Below are 17,372 nucleotides of genomic sequence, written 5' to 3' on the forward strand. Positions count from 1 at the left end.
TTTGTAGGTGGGGGATGGGTTTTACCGCCCTACTTCAGAGGGATTCACACCCAGATCTTTTACAGGGGTCTCTGGGCTGGCATGTGAACTGGGGAAACGCCGGGAGGAGAGAGGAGCCCCCGCTGCAGCGGTGCCCTGGAAGACGCGCTGCCCCTGTACCCTTAACGCGTTTTTCACCTAATTTCTCCCGCTGGTTTATTAAGCACCGCAGGGTGACCTGCTCCAGATGCGGGCTGCGGAAAGTTTTGCTGGAAATAACCAAGCCCGCACCTCCGGGGTGCGGCCAACGCCGTGCCCTCAAGGCCGAGAGAGGCCACGGGGCGCCGGGAACCCCGAATGGCCCCGCCGGCGAGGTCCGCTGCCGCCCGACGGAGGCGCGGCCCTGAGGCGGCGGGGCCCGCTGAGGACTCCATCTCCCGGCATGCCGAGCGGGGCGGGGCGGGGCCGGTGGCGCGCATGCCCGCCCTGCCATAGCGCCCGGCGCTCACGCCTCCCCCTCAGCCGGGCTGCGCGCGGCGGAGCAGCGGTAACACCATGGAGGCCGTTCCCCATCCACGGCCCCGGCCCGGCGGGGCCGCCGCCGCCGCCGCTGCCCTGCCGCCGCCTCCGGAGCAGGAGCGGAAGCTGGAGCAGGAGAAGCTGTCGGGGGTGGTGAAGAGCGTCCACCGGCGGCTGCGCAAGAAGTACCGGGAAGGTAACCGCGGGGGAGGGGGCCGCCCCCTCCGCGCCGCCCAGGCCGGGCCGCCCCGCTCCCCTCACCGAGGGAGCCGGGCCGGGCCGGGGAGCGGGGGGGCGGGCCGGCGGGGAGCCGCCGTGCCGCGGCGGGAGGGGGGGAGCCGCCCCCGCGGGGGGCTCCGCGCGGATCGGGGTGTCCCCCCGCGGGCGGGGCGCGGCGGGGCGGCCCGGTCCCCCCCAGCCGCTGCCGGAGCGGCGCGGGCCGGCTGGGCCACGGACCGCTGCCGAAGGGGGTGTGTCGGGGGGGGGTGGCTGGGAGCAGCGGCTGGGAGCAGCTCCGGGCTCGCTTCCTGCTCTTCCCCGGGCGACCGGGGGCGCCGCTGCCATCGGCTGCCCCCAGCCCCGCCGAGGAGCCTCGGTCGGGTCTGCCGAGGTTTTGCCGCTTTCCGTGGGCTCTTGGCAGCGGAGACCCCTTCGTGGCTCGGGAGGGCTCACGGCACATCTCTAGGAGCTTTTCCCGTGGGATGTAGGAGAAGAGGATTGGTGTGCACGGGTAATGCTGCTTGGGTAAAGGTGTGCTACACCTCTGTAAGGACGTGGGTCCGTGTGGCCCTACGTTACCGCTCTGTGTGGCATTTAATAGGTGATAGCTACAGCGAGGCCTTTCACCACACACAGGCAGCTTCCAAGTCGTACGGCAATGTTTTCCAAACTGAGGATCCGCAGGAGCGGGGAGGACAGTAGGTCATGAATGCCAGGAGAGATGGAATGGTGATCTGGAGAGGCACAGGTCTTTGTGAACTGTTTGTGCCTCCTGTCTTTCAGCCGTGGAGGAATAGTTCAGGCTGGAGCACTAAGCAAAACAGTTGAGGAAAAGCTGTTATAAAATAAATTACTCTTGAGTCCTTGAAAAAACTACTTTGTCATCAGTGTTAATGTCCTTATGCAAGGTTCTTATGGGTGGTATTGGAATGCTTAAAACCTCCCAGAAATGTTTTCAGATGAGCGTCAGAGTTGAGATTTGTTTGCTGAAATTTGTAGTCTCCTCAGGTTGATTATAATGATCTGTCTAATCTTTATAAGGCAGGTTACAAAAAAAATCATCCATTTATTCTTTCAGTGAGTCCACAGCTCTTTGCTGACCTGGTGCATACCTCAAGAACGACACTTAATGAAATGGGAACTCTTCCTGTTGTAGGCACTAGTTCTTGCCTCTGCTCTATGTCTGCATATGGCACTTTTAAAGTAACAAGGTCATTCTGCTTTCTGGACTTCAGAAGTCTCCGCGGGAGCCTGTCCATGGGATTTGGGCACAAATATCTACCTATGTAGACACGGATCAAGAGTCACTGTTTATTTTGGCCTTGGTGAGCCAAAACTGAAGGGAGGATCTCCCTTGTTCTCCTGACATGTAGGGGAAGGAACATGGTACGTTTTAACAGTCAAATCCTGGCAAAAGAGCCCAGCTTTGAGCAGTTCATATTTCTCTGTTATTTCAGAGTGCCTGCAGATTAAGACAGACAAACATTGGCACTGTTAACTTTAAAAAAAAAAATTGTGAGCAATCTCTGGAACAACTGATTTTTTTTTTAGATGAGAACCTAAATTACATGCAAGTCTATGTAAGCCTACTTCTCAGCAAAGAGCAAGCTAGTATGCGAGGGTAAGTTGTGTTTTACCTTTAGTTCAGTGTATATTGGTTAAACGAAAGTGCAAATAGTACTCTGAGCTTACTTTGTATGTCCTGTAAATCATGTGTTAGTGAAAACTTTACAGTGACTTTTCTAGTCACTCTAAATTGGCAACATTGTGTGCATTTTCGTGGAGAGTTAAAACCCAAACAGTTCATCACATCACGTCTATGCAACAAGGAGAGCTCCACCCATTATCTACTCATCCAATAGTAGGTGGTCTTTACAAGTTACTAGCGATTAGTAGTTTTAGTACTTTATATGCTAGGTTGTTTTAACTTAAGAATTTTCTTTTTGGAGTCTCTTCTCCCTACATTTCTCTATGCTTCTGAAAGCAGACTTGAGAATCTCCTTCCTAAATGCCTTTAATGTCATTCTGAAATTGTAATACTAGTACGTGCTTGATCTCTGAAGGATCTTTTCTTGGGTTTTTTGTTTGTTTTGTTTTCTAATACTCAGAGACACTGACTGGCAAGTATGTTACCCTGACAAAATCAAAGTTGACAGTTTGCTGAAGAGAAGTAAAAAAAGCAACAAATCATCTGTAACTTCTCGGTATGAATTGAATTGTAACTTGGTTATGAAAAAGCAGAGGTAAAAAATGCATCCTTGGTTATATACTTACAGCTTATTACGCAGGGAAAGCCTCTTGTCTCCACAGTGCAGTGCACCCACCTCCATATGAAGCAGAAACAGAGCTATCTGTATTATTCCAGAATCTTGTATTGTCCTTTTTTTGGGTTTGTTTTTTTTTTTTTACTCTGCCTCTTCTCACACTCAGTAGAGTTCTATGAAGCTAGTTTCCATTTTGTGTAAATAAGCAAACAGTACTAGAATTGCTGTTACGTGAACTTCGGTGCTTTGTCTGTAGATACTAAAGTAGAATTGCGTATTAATTTTGTTGGGAGAGGAAGAAGCATGTTTTTTGAAAGCTATATGATTAAGTTGCACAGGGTGGATAAGTCTAAGAAAGCCCTTGGTATTGTCATATGATCTTAAGTTACTGTCTTCTGTTAGAAGTGTTGAAGGGAAATAGATGTTTCCTTGGGACACTGACATGTTTGTTGATAGAAGTTATACAGGCTTGATTTTTAGTAAGCTGATTTCTTTGAGAATTCATTTCCCTTGCTGATGTTAGCAAACCTGGAGTTTCAATGAGCAATTGTAAAAAGCAAGCCAGTGTATTATCTGACTTGCTTATGACTGGCACCATTGTTATCACTTTGTTTCATTTCCCACAATGGTTCCCCTCTGTTTTGAAGATGAGCCAGTGGGAAAGTGACAATATGCTTCAAAACTGCAAGCTAACATGTTTCTGAAGGAGTTGCATACTTGTCAAAGTGCAAAAGCAATATTTCTTAACTAGGGATGCATCACAACAAATTTTTTGCAGTTACTAAGGAATTACTAGAGTAAAGTTTAGTCAGCATCATGTCATCTAAAGGTTTGATTTCCCCCCCCCCCCCCCCCCCCTTGGTGAAAAACTGTAACTCTTGAGATTCATCAAAGCTGCATCTTGGCTTCTTTTTAATTTCTGCATTTGTTGAACCATGTTTACTTATAAGTATGGTGGATGGGTTTTGTATGTACTTCTGTACTGTGACTCATGTTATATCATAGTCCCAGAGCATGCCAGTGTATTTATGACAAGCATTTGCCATGTTCAAAATGGTTCAGCTTAAATTCTTTTAAGTCTTCATTGAAATGCATTTTTTTTTTTCAACAATTTTAACTTTTTTACTGTGTGACTAGCACTTACCTTTTCCTATTTTCAGGATACTATATCTAGTATGACTTCTAGTGGGAATATTTATATTTTTTCTCCTTTTTCATCTCCTTTTCATCTGTTTTGATTTCCTTCCTTTCCCCTTACACCCTGTTGTTAATTAGTAAATAAAGTAAAGTAAATAAAGTACTTTAAAGTAAATAAAGAAGGGAAGCATGTAACCATAAGTGCCATGGCAGACTTGGTATTTTGCGATTGTAGGATACTCATTCTTCCACTGTGGATCCTACGATGGTATTATATGTCGTATATTTTAAAATGGTTTAATGAAGTTTAACAAATGACTGTGGGTTTTTTAGTGTGAAAAAAAAGTGTGGCTTTTTAATTAAGGTGATTGGTCCTTGTCCAGACTGAGTGAATGTGTCAACTAAATTAGCTAATCATTAATAAGTTGTTTCAGACTACTTTAAAGCAGTGATAGAGACAGACAAAACCTGTCTAGTGGTTCCTAAAAATACACATCATTCCTCAGGTTAGCCTATAAACTTTGTCTTCATGAAGAAAACTTTCTTAAGTGGGAACAAAACATACTGAGGTGTAACGTTCACTTAAGAGTGTATCTCATTAGCATGAGACTCATGTTTTTCTGAAGTTTTACTTCTGTTTCCTGTCCAAATGGATTAGTTTAATCTTAATTACCTTACACACCAGGGTAAATCCAAAAGCTCGAACAACTCTCAAGTGCTCAGTTATTCACTTATGAGAAACTTCAGGGTTCCGCATGCTTGACGCGAGCACTTAGAAAGTACAGAAATTAGGGTTTTTCATGAGACTTGAATTTCTCCTACTAGCTTGTTACAACATGGGGAAACAACAATGTTTGGTTTAGTCTCTTGCTCTTGGTTCTGTTGCCTGGTACCATAGGTGACCCCAAATTTTACAGGATTTCCTCCATGCATCTTTTAGGCACGTACAACCATGGGCTGGAGCATGTTGTATCGGTTGCATATATGCTTGTATGTTGCATATATTGCATGGATGCTGATGTCTGTCAAGCCTGACAGACAGGCTTGTAAAAGCAGATTTAATGGTTTGTACAGAACTAAACATGATCTGTTGAACATCTGCTATGTGATATTAGTTTCTTTGTTTCCAGTTGTTTGTAGCAGCCAAGTAGGTTTAATTTTTACTGTGATAAAAATCCCTTCCCCTGATACAGAGGCAGCCTTTTTTTCCTCTGAGTTGTTTATTACCTTTGCAGTCATGCAATGCTGTATTTATCAAGTAAACATTTTCTGTGCAGCATGACCCTGTTGGTATTGTATGTAGTCTGGAAAGATGATTTACAGGACCCTCTACTTCTCCCCGGAAATCCCATACTGAGCACAAGTGGAAAAAATTTGCTGAGGTATCTGTAAAGGTATTTTATGAAATATTTTGCTGTGTTTTCACTAAAACGTTTTACTTCTCCTTCCATGCACCTGTTAAGGCTGTTCAGGCTTAGAATCACACAGAACTGGTATTTGTCCTGATGCTAGTTACTGTATCACAAAAACTGACAGAAACATTTCTACATGGTAGTTTGATTCCTTAAAAGAAAGATTTGTTGAAACTTCAAAGAAATGGATAACAACTTCGTTAAAAGGTCTTTCAAATCCAGAAAATTAGGAGGAATTTACAGGATGATGACAATAAGTAGCCTGAGTAGGTAAGTGGTTTAGACATTCATGTGAGAAGTGTCGTTCTGAAGTCAGTTGCATTATGGTCTCTTCCTCTCTCATGTTTTTCGTGAAAAACCTTGAGAGAGCTTAAGTTCTTCCTGATGTGAAACAGGAAACATTTTGAAATAGTGGCATTTTTCACAGGACAGGAAAACTTTGTCACTGAACTCTACACGATAAGTTAACAGTTGTTACTCCTTTTTGTTAAATATAACTGGTTTACTGTAGAAATAAACCTAAGTTTTCAAGATCTCCATTTGTCTTTCCCCACTTGCATTGATTTCTTGGAAGAGGGAGACGTTTTGTAATACTAACTGTTACATTTTCAAGCAAAAGAAACTAAATGCCATTTCATTAAAATTGATGCTATTTTATGACATGGGTATTAAGGTATGATTGCCCTTACTGTTTGCACACCACAGTTTTGCAGTGAAACTTTCATTAGAAATCCCATAATATTTTACAGTTTGGGGATTTAATCATTGGTATCATTTAGTTAGCCCACAGATTTTGAAAACCCACTGGCTATGGCACAGGCTTGCATCCACCGAACAAACAGCTACATGTAACCTCCTTCCCTGCTTCTTTATTGCCTTGGTGGGAAAGATCTTGTTCCTATTGCAGGGTCAGCATAATGAAATCTATACCTGTGCCTCAGATGCTTCTGATTTTTGGTCCTGCATTTGCACAAATCTACCAGAATCAGTAGTTTCTGTTAACGTGTTCATATCTGCGCTGGTGTCGTTAAGGTGCAGCACATAGTCCATCCCACAAAGTCAGGTTTGGGGAAGAGGAGAGAGGGGTGATAGTTTCCAATAGAGTAGATGCAACACCTGGGGGCAGTAATTGCTTAAACTATCACAAATAGGCTCCCCACTGTTTCTGTGACAGCCATCAGAGATTTATAGCAGATCAGAGACATAGATCATTCTTCAGGGTGATATATAAGTTGACCCCCAGTAGATGCTTTAAATAGCAGTTGAATTGTACCCTGGGAGTCTGTTTAGTGAAAACAAATAGATAGGAAGTTTACCCGACAGGGTAGATATAGAAATCTGCATTTGATCAAATGGATCCTTTCTATGTGAGTGGAAGGGAGGAACATTGATATTGGGATAGATAGATAGGGAAAATTCTTGCACTTTTTTTTTTTTTAAAGATTTTATTGTGAAATATTTCAGGTAAATCCTAAGAAATGTAAAGCAAACGCTAGTCAGACAAGAGAAGGAAAATAGTAGCTCTGATTGCTTGAACTTTGTCCGAGTTGAAGTTCACGTTCTGTATTTAGATATGTAAAATTGGAAAACAGTGAAGCCAAAAATACCTAATGTCTTTCACAAGAAATACTGGCTATGCTGTTTTAGTAAGGCAGATGTTCAGTAAGTTTCTAGTTTATCTTGTAAACACTGAAAATTGTGAATAGCATAATATTAGCTGATATTCCTCATGTAATTAATTTTACTAATCATTGCCACAGCATCCAGACATTTAGTAGTACAGCTAAATTTCAACTGACAAGTCAATGTTAATGAGGAAATTTTGTCGGATATTCATACAAATTTGATTTCAGCTTTAGCCTAGTGGACAATGTAGGGTTGCTTTTCCCATTTACTGTTTAGCACGTTGTAGAAGCTAGTTTACTGTTTCCAGCAAGTAAGTGAGAGGCGGTTTTAAGAGGCTAAAAATGAGATGGATTTTTTTGTTCTGCAGTGCATTGCCATCAACAACAAAAAAGAAAGCTCAAAGACCTTTCTAGGCGTTGCTATGGCCAGCAGCCTGTCATCTGAAGTGATCCAGCATTGTCATGGACACTTATTAATTGTGGGGATAGGTTTGCTTTTTACAATGAGCAATTCAAAGAGCGTTATTAATAACTATTGTACAAATACGAACATGTCACTTTTGCTTCTGTCTTTCATTGTTAGTTGATGTATTGAGCTTATTTTCTCCTCTACCAGAGCCATCAAAGGTGTACATAGGAAGGGAATGTGCTATTAAATAGAAGTATTGAAAAGGGCGTAGATGGAATGTTTTTTTACATTACCAATTTATATTAGCATGTAGGTAGCCAAGACTTCAAACCTTTAAACCCTTGTTTTCTTTTTTTTTTTTCCTTTCCCAATTACAGCTACTTTGAATTCAGAAAATTGTAGTTTTCTAAAAGGAAATAACGGCTGTTCTAATTGCAGTTTTCCTCAAGCGTTAAAAAACTGTTTCTTTTGGGGGCAGTTGTTGATTAAGATCGAAACCCACATTGCATCTACCTGAAGCTTAAGTGCACGGTGTCGGATAAGTTTTGGGATGCAAGATCTTGTTTGGTGACAGATGAAGTATTTTGTACTTGTTTCTGAGATTGTCAGCGGTGACTGCTCTGTTTTTCTGAAGAGCACCGATGGAATTAAAGAAAATAGTAATTACAAAACTTGTCTCGTGAGTGCAGATACTACTTTCAACTCTACATGACTTAACTAATTTATGCTTGATAAGACAGAATGATTCAAAACAGTTATTTGGGGGTTTATCCCATTTCAGAAAGAAAAATACTGCCTTTAGCAAAACTGACCTCTGTTTCTTTTATATACAGAGGGTTGTGTTTTGTTTAAAATACCTATTGATATGATTTGTTCCATCAGAAGTCTCAGAAGTTGAAGAATAATTGACTAACTAATTTTTCTATTTATTTCATAAACATACCTTAAATGGCAGTTCCATTTAACACTCTGTAAATAAATGTCTTTTAAAAATAAAAAAGACAAAAAATAGGATGGAAGAAAGCTTAAAAATAGACTGCCTGGAGAGAGGAGTTATGGTGTGGGATTGTCCCACCAAGAATGGCAAACCCGGTCTTTTCACACTGTGCTGGGGACCCTTGATGAGATCTTGTAAATAGATGTGGAATGAGGGGAGTTCTTATTGAGCTTGGGTGATTCTTTCTTCTTTATTAAAAATGCTTTCAGTTGTTGAAACTTACAGCTAACGTTAGGTCTCTATTGCTGTTACCCACAATTAAAACTATGTTGTAATTAGGATCACTTAAAAATAACTTCTACGTGCCTGACCTGTTCTTTCTGTGACAGGATTCGGTAACTGCTGATTACTCTGTGGTTGAGTTTGGGGGTGTGATTTGGCTATTCTGCAGGCAATATTAATGTGGGTGGAAATTATTTAGAGGGATTCATCCATTCTAGGTAAATAGTATTGGATTTTTGTTATTTCATTAGAAAAGGCTGTGTTATGAAGAACCTATAAGTTGGTCAGTCACTTGTTTACTGACAGAATTGCTAGAAAGAGGTAGGCTTTGGGCTTTTTGTTTTTAAAGGAATAGTTAATCTTCAAGGTGAAGAGTAGATAATGTATTTATTTTCTGGGCAATTCTGGATAGAGAGGAGAGCAAACATTAAGTAATTTTTAAATAATGTCACTGTAGTGATTTGAGAGGTGTGTGAAACTCCTGTTACGAGCCAGTCTTGCCAATCACATTTTTCAGCTGGACGTTGGCATAACTGGTTCCTTGATGGAGATCTGAGGTGTCTGAAGAGCCAGTGCTCAAAATAGGTTTTAAAGCATGTAAAAGATGATGTCCAAGTGCATAGTAAGAGTATCAAGTACCCTTAAACTTTATATTATGGTATGGTCATGAGTACGTGAGATAAGAAGTTTAATGCACAAAATCAAATATTAATTTTAAGATGTGATTGAAGATGCGAGACAATTTTTTTTATTCCTTTAGATTAGCCTACCGCAAACTTCTATTTAATTTCCAGCATTATTGATTGCTTAACAGAAGATTTTATTTATTTTATTTATCTTATTTCTTTAGTAACCATTAGTTTTGCGGTGAAACCCTCCTGCATATTTTACTGCCTTTTTGGTTACACAAGCAATGATTCATAAAAAAATGTTTAAGTCCACTGGAGTTAATGCGGTGTTTGCACATGGATTATAATGCATTGTTTGAAAAATTAATACACAGTGGATTATAATGTATTGTTTGAAAAATTTAGTACATAGCTCTACTGTGTTCTGAGTATCATTTTGAAATTGGATGCGCAAGACCTGTTGTAGTCACTACCTCAAAATCTCAAGAGATAGGAGAGCTGCATTTTCAATTCAGTATCGGAGCACGATTCTGGAACTAAAGTTCCTGTAAATCTGTCTAATGAGCCTGTCTATGCCTTCTCAAAGCTTACCCTGGAGAAGAATGGAAGGAAAACACAAGAACAACTCACTACCATGGTACTTGCTCAAGGAAACCTGGACCTCAAACACTTCTTTGAAAGTCCCTGCACAATGGTACCAGTGTCTTAAGAAAACCCTTTATCTGCAGTTGTTTTGGAGCTTACATTAATGAAAGGGTAGACAATTGGGCATCATATCAAACGCAGTACTGACAGTGGATCAACAGCAGATGCTTAGACAAGAATATGTGAGGAGTGCTGCAGGGGTATCACCGTATGCTTCCTTACCATTCTGTCTTTCAGTGATTTCATGGTCTAGGAGCTCCTGAGTTAGAAATCGCATCTTCAGATATGGAGTTTGTCATGGATTTTTCTTCCCTTAGTTTGCCCAGCTACATGAACTTTAAGCTTAATTATACATTTTGTGAAGAAATAACTTTTTTTTTGCTTTGAATCTGCCCTTTTATGCTTTTCCTGAACATCTCCTACTCTTAGAACAACCAGAAGTTGTTCTATATTTACCTTCCCTGTGTCATTTGTGATCTTGCGGAGGTCTGTCCTCTCCTGCTTTCATCTGTCTCTTTCTTGCCCCTATTTAGGTGTTCATCATACAAAGCTGTGCTGTATTTGTCCCATGTTGCCATTTTCTGTATCTCTCTAGACCTGTTGTATCGGTAAATGAAAACAAACCAGAAGTGCACACAGAATTGAGTTGATACAGGATGCATGATGGAATTACTTTGTGATGAATTTTTCACTTTTGTTCTGCATGTCTCTTCTAATAGTCTGTATCATTCAGTTATATTTTTCCTGTCAGCTCAGTGCCAAGAAGCTGTTACTGTCATAGGCAGCTCTGTTGTAACCCAAAGTTCATGTCCCAGAGTGCTGGTAGTCAGCTTGGGGTCTGTTGCTATATATCTAAATTTAAGATCCTTTATCAGTGGACTCTTTTGCCCCTAATCTGACTTTCAGAGAGAGGTGCAAACCCCTGTCTTGTTCAGAAGGAGATAAGAGTTGCTATGAGAGCAGGATTCAGTGTTAGGAGGCATTGCTACTTCGCTGTAAGAAAGGACTGGCTAGTTAAGAACATCTGGTCTTTGCATATTTCTTCTTCCCATCTGTTGTATTTCTTAAGTTTGAAGAAAAAGTGGTATTTGGAAATAGAATAATTGCTTAAGAATAGACCAAATTAAGTAATGGACTAAAAGAATAACAGTATTAAACTTGGGATTTTGTATTTGTGATGTTTTCCCTCAGTAAGTGTTCACTTGTTGCTTTTTCCTTTCTAATTATTCATGTATTCTTCAACTAAAATTTTAGCAACTGTATGTCATTTGAGTGTTTCACAGTTGTCTGGAGCATGTAAGATTCAGAGTCCTGTGGCAGAGAAACTACAAAACTGTATCTAGATTACACCAGAATTAATTGGCTATTGAGAATACACTTCGAACTTGGCTAGTGCTTTCTGGCTTGGTGCTGTATAGGTTCTGCACTTTGACATGAGAAATAAAGATTTGTAAGAGTTGTGCTTGTTTTGCCCCCTTCACTGTCTGTACCATTTCTTGCTCTCTTTCGTCAGTAGACTATGTTCTGTCCTGCATGATTGTTTCTACACAGGGCTCTCCTGAAAGCTCTGCAAAAGTGACCCACAGGTTTTAGCAGAAACCCCTGCGGGGGCCTGCCTGTGACTTGGGTGTCTCTCTGCTTTAGTGGTCAGCTGGCAACCACGCTAGCGCCTTTTCTTATATAGCGTATCTCTCTGAACCTGAATCATTTGGGAAATAATCAAGGATACTACTCAAATACTATATTTTTTTTGTCCAGTCTAATAACTTTCTCATATATGCTTGTTGAAAAACAAGCAGAATACGTGATTTCTTGCATAGCTTCCCTATTTTATTAAAACTAAATCATGTCCACTCCCTTCCATCTCAACTGCCATCTCACACAAGGGAGTATAAACACTTAATTTTAAACATGACTCATTTTTATGATTGTACAAGTGTGCTAGATGGTTATTTTTGAAGAGAAAATTGCTGTGACATCCCTAAACCAAACTTAAATAGGGAGTAACCTGGATGGTTGGTTTAAATCTTCTAACTATGCAACTATCAATACTTGTCCATCATACCCAGGCTTGCTGTAATTGGAGGACAGGTGAAGTGAGGGATTGTTACAGCTTTGCACACGAGGGCAAAAAAAAAAGTTGCCACTGGAAGAAATCTGTTAGTTATTTACTGCTAATTAAAACAAAGGACATCAAAGAAATGGCCGTAAGTGGGTTAGAAGCAGAAATCTCTTACTGATATGAGAAGGACAGGTCATACTGTAAGCTACTTTCAGGCTTTAGGAGCTGTTAATAGTTAGCTTATGCTTGATACACCTTTTAAATATTTCTTTGTAACATGAAGTTGCTACAAAAACTGGTTCTGGAACCACGTTGTGAAAACTGTTGGTTGTCTGAGCCAAGCTTGAAGTATAGCTCTGGTCTTGAAAACTTGTTAGCTGTATTGGCTTGTAGGTGCAAAATCAGTAGATAATTTTTATTCTACAGATTTATATATATTTATACTAGATGTGTGCACACATTTGTGATTAAGAAACACAAAAGGAATTAGTGAAGATCGTACCAGCGAGCATGTGTTTTTCTTTCTTAGGTCAGAAATGTCCTTTTAGTAAGGTATACCAAGGGTTTGCGTGCTGTAGAAACCACAACAGGAATTGTGGCTAGCCAAGACTAGCATTTATGTTGTTTTTGTTTAGCAGTACATTATGTAAAGCAAGCTAGAAGTGGATATTTAGCAGTAAAAGAGGGAAAATCATCATGTTTAATTACTTGGAAGTGCCAGAACTTAACCTGCAAGACTTCTTTTCAGCAAGGTGAGGAGAATGGAAATAAATCTGTCCCTAGAGATCAGCAGACAAGTTTATCTGTGATTTCCTGACCATAGTGAGTTTGATTCTTCAGTACTGTCCCCTAGAAGCTAATTCATTGGGACTGGCTAGATTAGACAGACATCAATGAAGGCTTGAATTCCTTTTCCAATGTATCCAAAGAAATCTGTAGTCTGGGTTAAACTTCCATTTCAGCATTTTTGCATGTAATATCCACAGCTTTTGTCACGAACATGAATGCTACTAGGAAACTTTTCAGTCTTTCATTTCTAAAACGTTTGTCATGTTAATGCTCATGTACAGAAACCTGAAAGCAAAACTTCCCAGGGACTTGAATTTCACAGAACAAACTGAACAAAATCAGTATACTGAGGATATTGCTAGTTTCTCAAGTACCCAGTAGCCACTTCCTTTTCCAAAACCTGGAATTTTGTGTTTGACTAGAGAAAGGGGACCTTGTGTTTGTTACATGCAGGTAAAGTAATCTCTTGGTGCATTATGTAACTTCTTTTAATTGGAAGATGGGGATTTTGCCATGGAGATAATGAGACACTTTGTACCTAATGCACAGTTTCTTCTGTTGTTTTGTTTAGTGGGAGACTTTGATAAGATCTGGCGTGAGCACTGTGAGGATGAGGAAACTCTCTGTGAATATGCTGTGGCAATGAAAAACCTTGCGGATAATCACTGGGCAAAAACTTGTGAAGGGGAAGGCCGAATTGAATGGTGTTGCAGGTAAATCTTAATGTATTTGAAAGACGCAATTGCACACTTCTACTTGCAATTATTTATAAAACAAGGCTTAAGCGTTTTTTGCTTTTTTGCCAATTTCAAAGATTTGTTCTATAACATGTTAATGATTTATTGCTTCCTAAAACAAATACCTTCTTACTGTTCTAACTTACTAAGGAAATATAGCTTATGAAGTGTTTTGTTATAAGGTGACCCTTTTTTAAAGTATCTTCAACAAACAAGGTTGAGTTTTTTTTCTCAGATACTGAACCTGTTTGCAAGTAAACCTATGAAGTAATTTTCTATACATTTGAACCTAAACTGTGCAAATGCAGTGAGTGTAGCTCAAGTTTAATTTTCAGGGCTTTGGTTTGATTTGTGCATATAATAGTGTTTGATTTCTAAATGCAAATCTCTGCTGCATAATTTTCAAGTCGTAGTCATGAAGTGAGTTCAGCTAAACTATTTCAATCCTTGAAGAATATAAACTCCTAAAAGAGAAATGTTGGTCACTCAGGATTCCTGCATACAGTTGGCATCCAAAGCATACCATGGAATCTGTACAGCAGAAAAAAACAAAATTTTGTTGAAGTCTAACTGGGAAGAGAATTTATCAATGGGTCCTGCCTTTGGGAATGACTTTAGACAGGCAAAAAGTAATGTTGTGTGCCAGTCTGTCAGTCCTGCAGGTGAGTGTTGCAGTGTGATGAGCAAAAGGCAGCAAGGAAAAGCAGGCATGGTATTGCTAAATTTAAATTCATTACATGGGTCCTTTGAGCCCATAAAACAAAAAAAAAAGAGGGGAGAACAACTGTGAAACAGTTGATCTAGGGTACATCTTGGTGGCAACTTGAGCTGTTCTGTGGCTTCTGGAAATGGAGCAAGTAATAACAAGCTGGTTTCCTTTTTCCCTACAACAGGCTCTTAAATATTTGAAAACCATTCCTTTACGTATTAATCTTTTATCCTTTAGCTTAAAAAAAAAAAAAAACCAAAATAGTTAACTGTTTCTCTATAGACCCTTTTCCGGACATGTTTTGTGTACCCTTATCCCAGTTACAAGAGAATCAGTTGGAAAGAACTATACCCAAAAATGGACACAGCACTTCCCTGGCCTTGTCGGAGATAAATAAAATGAAGAAATATTACTGAGGTTGTAGTAAACTCTTGTTTATGCTGCTGGCCTTGTTTGGTGGGTTTTCTGTGGGTGGGGGTTTTTTTTTGTGTTGGTGTGGCATTGATTTATGCTCACTTGTGATCCCCAACTGCCCATTTCTTTTTTACAGGCTTCCTCAGTTGCTAGTTGTTTTCTTGTATTTATGCTATTCATTACTTCTGTGGAAATGCTGATATTTGTATTTCTCTTTACTAAATTACACTCTCTTGAATCATATTGAATCCTAATACTGTGATTTCTTGCAGCATCTACCTCCTGCCCCCCGCTTGGCATCATTCACAGATCAGTTAAGAGGAGTACTGACTGTTCCAATGTTCAGGTTATCTGTGAAAATACTAATTGTACTTGACCCAGGACAGATTCCTGTGGAACATTGCTTGATATTTTCTTACAATTTGATTGTTAACTAATATGTGAAAATTTTTTCAATAGAGCTGTGTGCACTCACTTTAAAGTAATTTCAGGTAAACAGTATTCCCTTAGCTTGTGGCAAACTTGTCTGTTACCCTGTAGGATGGGACAATGTTCCTTGTGGACAGGGGCGGAACAGTTGATGGCCTGTGTATTGAAGTTTTTTGGCTCTGTGTCTCACTTGTTTTCTGTTTGTAGTTCCTACAAGATTTACAAAGTAAGCATTTAAAAAAAGTGTCCAGTTCGGGCCTTGCAGCATGAACTCATATTGAAAACAGAATCTACCTGGTAAGAGACACTAAAAAGCTCTGCCTCAGTTTAAAGCTTCAATTAAAGCATGTACCTCTTCAGTTTGCAAAGTCAAGGGGCCAGGAGTTTAACATCAGTAGAAAAAGAGGGGTACTTTTCACTTTTGTGTGCCTCAGATTAAACCGAGGCCTGGATGGCTGGATACCAGAACATATCAGACTGACTTTGCGTTCTGCAATTTTTTGTTCCTTCTCAAAGGGCCAAGAGGTGTGCCAGACAGATGGCAGGTCCCATTGTTGTTGCTCCTCCTTGTGTCTGGTTGCATAATTGCATGCAAGAGAACTTGACTTGCATGAGACTTCGCTGAAAGCTTTTGCTGAATGCTTTAACTGTGTCACCATGACAGCAGGAAGGTAGCTGATGTATTAGATGAAGTTCAATTTGGGAGTGGAATGCTGAAAATACTTGGGAACCACTGGTGTATCCCTGCTGAAGAAAGGGTAGTCTGAGCTTTTTTGTTTCTCTTTGAAGGAAGATCTTTTCAGAGATCTGAAACTGAGAAGTGTTTTTTCCACTAGTTTAAAAAAAAAAAACAAACCAACTTTTTTTTTCTTTCCTTCATTTTCCTTGTATTCTCTCGTAAACAAGCGCCGGATAAAGTAAATCAGAGAATGCAGAATAACCACTAGAGAAGTCATGTGTACTTCTCAGGATCAAGAATAACAACTTTCTTGCAAGGTTCTCCTTTCAAAAGTTTTTCTAGCTATTTAGTTGAAGACACTGGAAAAATGCTTGTTCTGACATTGATTTTTTTAAACCAGATGACATGAAACTTATTATTTTACTTCTTCATTAGTTGTTGATTTAAACAAGCACGTATCCAGACTTTAAAAACCATAAAAGATGAAAAGCAGTACATGATAGACTGTGCCAATGACCATATGCTGCATTGTATAGGGCCAGTTTTATTTATTGTTTCAGGGCAACATTATACAACTGTTAGTTGGGGAGAGGGGTGGGGAGAAGAGAGATTAAAACTTTGTCCCCTTCCAGATGCAGGTTAATGATCCCCTAAGTAGTGTTGTAAAAAGCCTGGGCAACACTCAACTGTCCTTCCCTTGCTTTCTTTTTATATCTTTAGAAAACTGAATACAGACTAGCAAATGGTATTTGGAAATTAACACTTCTGTCTCTCTTTAATTTGTATTACAACACAAACCTTAAACCAAAATAGGGTAAGATGATGTTTACCCTGAATAATTGTCCTAACTCTTAATTTTTGCTGGCATAGGTAGGCTGGTGAGCCTTTGTATGGACAATGAATGCCAGCCTGTTCTGGTTCTAGTTAGAACAAAATAAGCTAGACCAGCAGGTTTGCTTCTTTCTGTTGCTTTTGCATCAGTGTTAAGACTTGTGTTGACTTGGCTATTTTTTTTAAACAACAAAAAACAAAATCTGCACTTCCAACTGTCATGACAAAGCACTATCTGGACCTGCATTTTTTTAAAAAGTCTTTTGACTGTTTCATGAGCAAACTGAAGAAATATGGTCTTGATGAAGTTAATGTCAGGTGAGTGCAGAACTGTTTGGAAAAACTTGCAGAGAATAGATGTTAGAAGCTTGTCTTAAAAATGTGATTTAGTGAGAAGGACTCTGCATCCATTACTAATCAATATTTTCATTAGCAGTCTGCTAGAATAAAGTCTGTTTATTAAATTTGCAAATGAGACCAAACAGAAAAGAATTGTCACTCTGAGAGCAGGATTAAAATTAACAGTGGTGTTAACTATACCAAATATTATCAACTATACAAATACAGGCCAGGGAGTAATTGGTTGTGTCAGTCTTTTAGAAAAGCATTTGGATTCTGTAGCAGGCCACAAGCTGAATATGAAACAGTCAATGGGATGCTTTTGC

At 39.9% G+C, this 17,372-nt stretch overlaps 1 protein-coding gene across 1 annotated transcript in view; it reads left to right on the plus strand.

Moving 5' to 3' along the window:
- Nucleotides 1-456: 456 nt before the first annotated feature.
- SAMTOR (S-adenosylmethionine sensor upstream of mTORC1) overlaps nt 457-17,372 on the plus strand; it is a 38,461-nt gene continuing 21,545 nt past the window's right edge. Inside the window, 2 exon segments of the mRNA XM_076330677.1 lie at nt 457-694; nt 13,480-13,621. Coding sequence (XP_076186792.1) covers nt 457-694; nt 13,480-13,621 — 380 coding nt within the window.

This window comes from Aptenodytes patagonicus, chromosome 1 (assembly GCF_965638725.1).
Source record: "Aptenodytes patagonicus chromosome 1, bAptPat1.pri.cur, whole genome shotgun sequence".
NCBI lineage: Eukaryota > Metazoa > Chordata > Aves > Sphenisciformes > Spheniscidae > Aptenodytes > Aptenodytes patagonicus.